General features: G+C 37.4%; 1 protein-coding gene across 1 annotated transcript; it reads right to left on the bottom strand.

Annotated features, from left to right (window-relative positions):
- Nucleotides 1-1,171: 1,171 nt before the first annotated feature.
- LOC111472224 (uncharacterized protein At1g10890-like) lies at nucleotides 1,172-1,828 on the bottom strand. The gene has a single exon (XM_023117861.1). The coding sequence runs from the start codon at nucleotides 1,826-1,828 to the stop codon at nucleotides 1,172-1,174; it is 657 nt and encodes a 218-aa protein (XP_022973629.1).
- Between the last annotated feature and the right edge of the window lie 5,803 nt (nucleotides 1,829-7,631).

Raw genomic sequence — 7,631 nt, 5'->3', positions numbered from 1 at the left:
AGGAGAATCTAAAACATAGGGAACGAAGTCCAAAATGCTAAATCGAGTCGGATAAGCTGTATTTGAGCCGAGGAGCTGTCGAGCCGCACCGATGGAGTCTAGTGATTGAGGACAAGACAACACATTGGTGGGAGGAGCTGATTCGCGCACGGGTCGTAAATCGAGTTGATGCATGGGTCTCGAGTCACTCTCACAGGTCACCTTCTCAAATTGTGCGTCTGGGCCGTGAGTTTGTAAACGAGCTTAGTGGCTACTAGGCTAGAGTTTCGAGTTACTGCAGATCGATTGGGCTCAGGGTGTGAACTGTTGTCTCTGGATGCAAGGGCGCTGGGGTGGGTGTCCAACCCGGATCCAGATCTGATGGATTCCTTCTCTTTCACCCAATAGTCACATGAAAGTTCTGATCGTCTCTCTCTCTTCCTAAATTTTCTCCGACATCGTTCCTCAGTTTGACTTTCAACTCTCGTGGCCTTTTGCTCTCTTTTTCTTCCACTCTCACGTGTCACAAGTCCTCGTAAGTACCTACAAATGCAATTCCATCGATATCTAAGTCTTCCAAAACTCGGGTCTCATTGGCGACGAAGGAAAACGTTACAGTGTGGTACGAAATGTGAGTGACATACCTTCGGGGTACACGGGGCGTCCATGTTAGGAACAGGAGAATAGGAACAGGAGAACAGAAAACGGGAAAGAACAGATAAATTGGAAGAAATCTCACAGTCTATTGAAGAATGAAATTTGCTATTATATAGCGTTACATAATCAAATCCATATGACTAAATCAAATCTAATTCAAATGACTAAATCAAATCTAATCCAAATAACTAAATCAAATCTAATCCTAACAATCTCTCCCTTAAACTGAATAGTAATCATTTTATATTTACAACCAGACTTCCAAGATAATTTCATCAATTCACATGTGTCATTTCTGTTTATTACTCCACATCCATGGCTTGCCTTCGTTTCTCACTCCTCAATGCGTTTCTCACTCTTCAATGTATCTTTAAATTAATGTGTCTTCAAAGTTTAATGGTTCTGTAGTGGTAAACATGGTCGAGTGTGCTTCATCCTCTTCTTTACAAAAAACTTCTCCTATTGCATGATCTCTCATTCAGACTGCTTCATCATCTTCTTCAAAAAAATCTTCTCCTATTGCATAGTCTCTCATTCAGACTGGTGGTCTCTTATTCCTCGCCTTATTCGAGCTAGGAGAGCTTGCTTCAGCCAAAGAGACAGAGGAAATATTTTCCTCTATAGTATTTTCATCTGCGGCTTCTATATCATAACTCAAACTCTTATCATCTAAATTAGTTCTCCGAGCTGCTTGCTCTTTTTGTCTCTGAACCAACGCGAGCTCACGATATAGTTTTTCTTCCTTCCACTGCAACTCTAGAGCTAATCGTCGCTTAGCTTTTTCTACTCTTCTCCTATTCTCTTCCAGCATTTTATCTAGCTCTTCTCTCTCTTTCCGTGCTTGTTCTTCTTTTTGTCTTGTAGCGGCTTCTTTTTCTTTCTCAAGCTGCATATCAACATCATCATACAACTTCTTGCGACCTTCCTTTATTCGCCTCTGTATTTCTAATTTAATCTCTTTAGAGTTTAGCCTTTCTTCAACATTCTTCTGAATTAATTCTTCCACCCTACTAGATGCATCTTCTTCTAACTTCTTTTTGCAGTCACAAGTGACCTCCTTCTCTTTTATCTCCTCTTCTTTTTCTACCTTCGTCGCCACATTCTGGACCTCCAAGTCTTCATCTTCTAATTTCAAACATTTGTCAACCAATGGCTTTATCTTTGCATGAACTGAGAACATGCTACTCGCCATCATTTGTGTGTTCATTATCAGGCCCATTTGTTGATGATATATTCTGTAGGTTCCTTCTTTGATTAAGATCACGAAGTGCGTCTCCTGTAGCTTCCCTATGCTTAGCAAATTGTCGGTGAGATTGGGGAAATAGTAGACATTTTGTCACGACTTGTGTGATACCTTCAACTTCGAATCTAACACTGCCTCTTCCTTCAACTACCAATTTTGAGCTATTTCTACACCTGATAGTATGTTTGAAACTTTCGTCAAGCTCAACGAACCATGTTTTGTCCCCTGTCATATGATTTAAGCACTTGGAATCGAGAAACCAAATGCCTTCTTTTTCAACTTTACTTTTCTTTGTGTACGCCATCAATAGCAGTTCTTCCTCCTTGTCACATTCAACATAAATGACAGCTTCTTTTTCTATGCCTGGACATTCAAATTGGTAATGTCTTTACTTTCCACATCGAAAACAGTTGATGGTCGACCGGTTCACAAAAGATCTACCTCCTCCCCATCCTCTAGTGTAACCGCTTCATCTCTAAAATGTCCCTCTGTCTCTTCCTTGTCCATACCTTGGTACATTCTCCACCTGCACTCTTCCTTGTCCATAACTTGGTACATTCTCCACCTGCAGAACCTACTCTTCACTCTTCTTATCAATCACCTTTTGTTCATGTACAAGCAAAGATGCCTATAATTCATCGACTGTTAATTGGTCAATGTCCTTGGATTCTTCAATTAAGCATACTACAGAGTTGAATTTATCGGTAAGACTTCGAAGTATTTTCTCAACAATTTTGACATCTGACATATCTTCTCCGCAATTCCTCATGTCATTAGCAATAAACATAACTCTTGAAAAATACTCAGAAACACCTTCTCCTGCTTTCATCTCTAAAGTTTCGAATGTTATGCGAAGTCGTTGTAGCTGGGCTCGCTTCACTCTAGCATTTTCTTGATACTTGAGTTTCATTGAATTCCACAATTGCTTGGAAGTATCCTTTTGAATGATAGTTTTCAGAATACTCCTATCAATGTTTTCCTTTTGAAAGAGATAATTCTTTGCTCTGAGATCTTTAAGCCTTCGCTTCATTGTTTTCCTTTTGGTGGGCTACACTGAGTGCTTCGTTTCTTTTTGGTTCCTCGAAACCAGATTGAATAGCAATCCAATATTCAATATTCCTTGGAACGCAAGAGATTTTCCATGACCAAACTCCAATGCTCGTAGTCTCCATCAAATTTAGGAACATATGTGGTAGCAAAGCTTCCTGAATCACTTGCCATTTGTTCCGTGTTTTTTCTCTCAAACACTCAATTTGTGTATTTCTTCTTTCAGGTCCACTTAGGCTCTCATACCACAATGTTAGGAACATGAGAGAAAACTGGAAACATTAGATAAATTGGGAGAAATCTCACCATCTATTGAAGAATGAAATTGGCTATTATATAGCGTTACAGAATCAAATCCGATATGACTAAATCTGGTATGACTAAATCAAATCTAATTCAAATGACTAAATCAAATCTAATCAAAATAACTAAATCAAATCTAATCCTAACAGTACATCTCAAGCACTGGATTGACTGTCTTGGTCTCGCTTGCATCGTACTCTGAGGTAACCCAAACACTAAATATTAAAAAGATCGCAAAACGTTTACAAGTACATATATATTATGTTGTTTACAAATAAAGTAATGTATTTGAAATACAAAAAAAATACATGATATGACACACTATAAAATGTAGATACAATAGATGCACCAAGTTAAAACCCGTTTGTGATTGTAGAGTGTCAGTCATGCTTGTCCAAAGCGTGTTGTTATGGCCGCATGGGGGGAAACCACCTGCCACAAATAAATGTGATACGATTATGCCTGAGCTAGCTAACTTTTACAACAACTAAATGACTTGCTAAATGTAGCACCCAAAGATAAAGAAAAAAAAAAGTCATTTTGCTTCTCCAGCCACTGCAAGGGTCCAAATTGAACCCTAGCAAAGGACCTGCAAACGAGAAAAACAAAGAGAGATAGAGAGAATCTAGGGAGCGGAGGAAGAAATAATTGTCGAAAAACTCACCGGACCACTATTGAAAGTCGCGTCCAGCCACAATCTAGTTGCAAATACTTTTTCTTGGAAGGAAGGAGTAGATTCAGGTGACTGGAGTCTCATTTTCATCAAGAATAAAGAAGATCCATGATGTAATCTTTCACCATTTTTTGTTAACTCCGAGCCGTTTATTATAAGTTAAGGCCTAATATTTTGATACTTTTTTTTAGGAAGAATTCTCCACAAATTTCATGAAGAAATTTGAAGAAATCTTAATAAAAAATTGTTGTTCCGAGAGTGCTTCAAAGAATAGTATGAAAGCGTAACGTTCCTACTTTCGACATCCATACATCGATATGTGTTGAAGTAAAAATTAAAAAAAAAAAAATATAGCTCGAATTAGGACATAGTTAACTTGATTTGAGTTTAAAATCAAAATATACAAAAATGTGAAGTTCAAGAAAACTAATTGAAAAATTCAAATTTCATCTACTAGGAGGAGAGAGAAAACTCCAACGTGCCACGTGTCAACCGACGAGAGGAGAGACACAACTTTGACGCGAGAGGGATACGTGTCAAATATACAGTATAGCGATGCGACTCCATTTGATCAGCGACATGCGATGCCTTCTGCACTCGATCTGACCCGCAACCATGTCCGACCTGGTCCAACTCGAAGGATGCTCCGATTTGAACCGTGTGTGTCACGCGTCAACGTAATTAAATTCAGGTTTTCAGCGTGCGCATCTGGATTCAAACCCATGCACTTGTCATCAGCTGACCAACCCGAGCATGTCACATGGCAGCACCAGAACACGAGTCCTTCTCCCTCAGGCACATCCGTATGCGCACGTGGTAGTACGCATGGAATATCTTTTCAGTGCGTGAAAACAAGTGCAGTGCGCATGAGGGTCATTTTTTTGCCCGTTCGACTTTCGTTTGCTCGATTGTCATATGATTTCAACTCTAATCATATTTTTATGTGATTTAGGACCTAACTAAAGATAATCGCTCTTGTTAGACAGCCAATTCATGTGAAAACATTAAACGAAATGACACGCATCAATCATGTAAGTCACTGCATGAATTTTTTTACGAAAAGTACTTGTAGAAATCGATTGGAATTGCATGCATGCTAGTTTATTTACCTTGAGTGGATAGTTTTTCGATAATAAGAAATTAAGTAACATGGGTTCTTAAAAATATGGATGCATAATGTGATGAATTGTAAGAACCATCTGTTTGATGTCATCATGCTTTATTTCTGTTGTAATTATATGAATTATATGCTGAAAGGAGATGAAAATTTGTGATATAAGCTCCGGGTGCTTGATGGATGTTATCCCTCCCTCCCCTCTCCCCTCCCCTTCCCCCGTTGAGCATGTGTGTTTATTTAACGAAGGAGTATCATGTTAAGACTAGGGACATGTGGTTAGGTTGACTAGTTACCTAATTTAGACTTAACCTTTCTCGTAGGAGCCTAACAGACCACTATAGCTTACGAACCATCTAGTTGTCCTTCGGCTACAAGTTGTGTGAATGGTGTAACAGCTTCATGGGGGACTAGAGGTTTCTAATCAAAACTCACTGCTCATAGTCGTTTCGCATGGAAAATGAGAGACCCACGTCGTACAACCCATTAGCTATTGGGATTTATGCCCTAAAGCCTCGAAATTAATTATTTAGTTTTTAACAATAATTCATATTATTTTATTTGTCATTTAATTATTATCCATTGTATGAAAATCCAAGGTTATTAATGTAATCTTGAATAGTATGTGGTTGACATACAAGAGGATCGTGTTCAAATAATAACCTAAAAAATCTATAGTATATGGATAAGATTGGGTGTCTTATCCTAGTGACACAATTGATACGATGATATGAATTCAACTGCTGACCCTTTGCATGTACCCGAAGGACCGATTACAAGAAGCAAGGTTAAGAAGATTCAAGAGGCCTATACATTGCATCTTCAAAAGCTAGCTAGTGTACAAGTTGAAACAAAGACTTTTGAGCCCAAAAATATTTATAGCATTAGCATATTAAATCAAGAAGATAATGGAGTGGTTGACATTGGAAAGTAATTAGAAAACTTGCCGTAGTTGAACTACCAATTAAGACAATTTATGAATGTCTTATTTTCTTCGATTTGTAATTAATAGCATTTATTATAATTTGTGGTTGAACTTTATTACGTTAGGGTTATCTTTTGGCCTATTTAAAGGCATATAATTTCCATGTTTGGAAATCAATTGTTGAATACAAACAAAACCTTTGTGTTTTCTTGATACGTTTTTGGTGTTGTTCTTTTTCAAACCTTGCTTTAGGTTTGATGTTTAAACCAATTCATTGAATTAATTCTGATCAAGCTAATTCTCGAGTGAATTGTCTTGGCATCTAAGAGTGACTATCATAGATTCTAAGTTCGATCTAAGAATCATTTATCTTCTAACCAGCTATTGGTTGGAATCAATTCGTTAAGTTAACTTTCTCTGTGAATGTTTGCAAGGATTCTAGAAGGACCTCTAGCTTTACAAATTCCAGCATTGTAGGCGCTTATCATTTGGTATCAGAGCATTTGGTCGATGTTCTTTGGCTGCTCTAGAGGTGAAATATCTTTACTGTTATTTTTCACTGTTATTTTTTTCTATCATTTATTTATATTTTTTTTTTTGTCTCTCTCAGAATATATATATATATATATATATATATATATATATATATATTCAGTTCTTATCATTTATTTAAGTTTGTTCAAAATTTTCAAGCTCTTGATCCTTGAGATACTAGTATTAACTTGTTAGAGTTGATCGTTCGATTGGTTATAATCAAGCTTAAAGCAAGATTGCACCAAAATAAGTCAACCTTTACATTCTTGACCTAGTACCAAAAGCCTACCTTTGAGTGTTAAACACGAGTGTCCCTGAGAGAAATTTTTGTGAGAAGTGTGGAGAGGTCCCTATTACTGATAACAACATGCCACATAATGGAGAAGGAGTACCACCAGTACCAAATCTTAATACAACCATTCTTCAAATAATTCAAGGTATCATGGAAATGATGATGAAAGATAGACAAGAAAGAAAGGCGCAACAACAAAGACAAGAACGAGCATTACAAGAAGATGAAGATATAGTAGTACAAGAAAGACAAGTTGAAGGAAGATGGAGAGGAAGAAATAACCATGCAACTATTATGCAACCTAGAAGGATGGAAAGAGTACATGAAGATAGAGATAGGAGAGTTAAACTCAAAATCCCACCCTTTTGTGGAACGACAGATTCTGAGGCATACTTGCAATGGGAAAGAAAGATAGAGCATGTGTTTGATTGCAACACCTATAGTGAAAATAAGAAGATGAGACTTGCTATTGCCGAATTTACCAATCATGCCGGTGATTGGTACCAACATCTCAAATCCGAGAGAAGAAGAAAAGAGGAGGATCCAATAGAGACTTGGGAAGAACTTAAAGAAGCCATGAGAAAAAGGTATGTTCCAAAACATTATGAAAGAAATTTGAAAACTAAATTGCAAGGTTTGAGGCAAGGAACAAAAAGTGTGGTGGAATATTATCAAGAGATGGAGACTATGATGGAAAGAGCAAACATTAGAGAAGAAGAAAAGATACCATGTCTAGATTTCTTGGAGGTTTGAATCGAGAAATTGCTCATCTTGTTGACAGAAATCCACCACCATATCTGGAAGACATGTATCATTATGCTCTCAAAATTGAAGTCCAATTGAAAGAAGAAAAAGAGCATTAAA

Source organism: Cucurbita maxima, unplaced genomic scaffold (assembly GCF_002738345.1).
Source record: "Cucurbita maxima cultivar Rimu unplaced genomic scaffold, Cmax_1.0 Cma_Scf00068, whole genome shotgun sequence".
NCBI classification, from domain to species: domain Eukaryota; kingdom Viridiplantae; phylum Streptophyta; class Magnoliopsida; order Cucurbitales; family Cucurbitaceae; genus Cucurbita; species Cucurbita maxima.
Note: the sequence above shows the minus strand (reverse complement) of the source record. Positions and strands in the feature narration are given on the sequence as shown.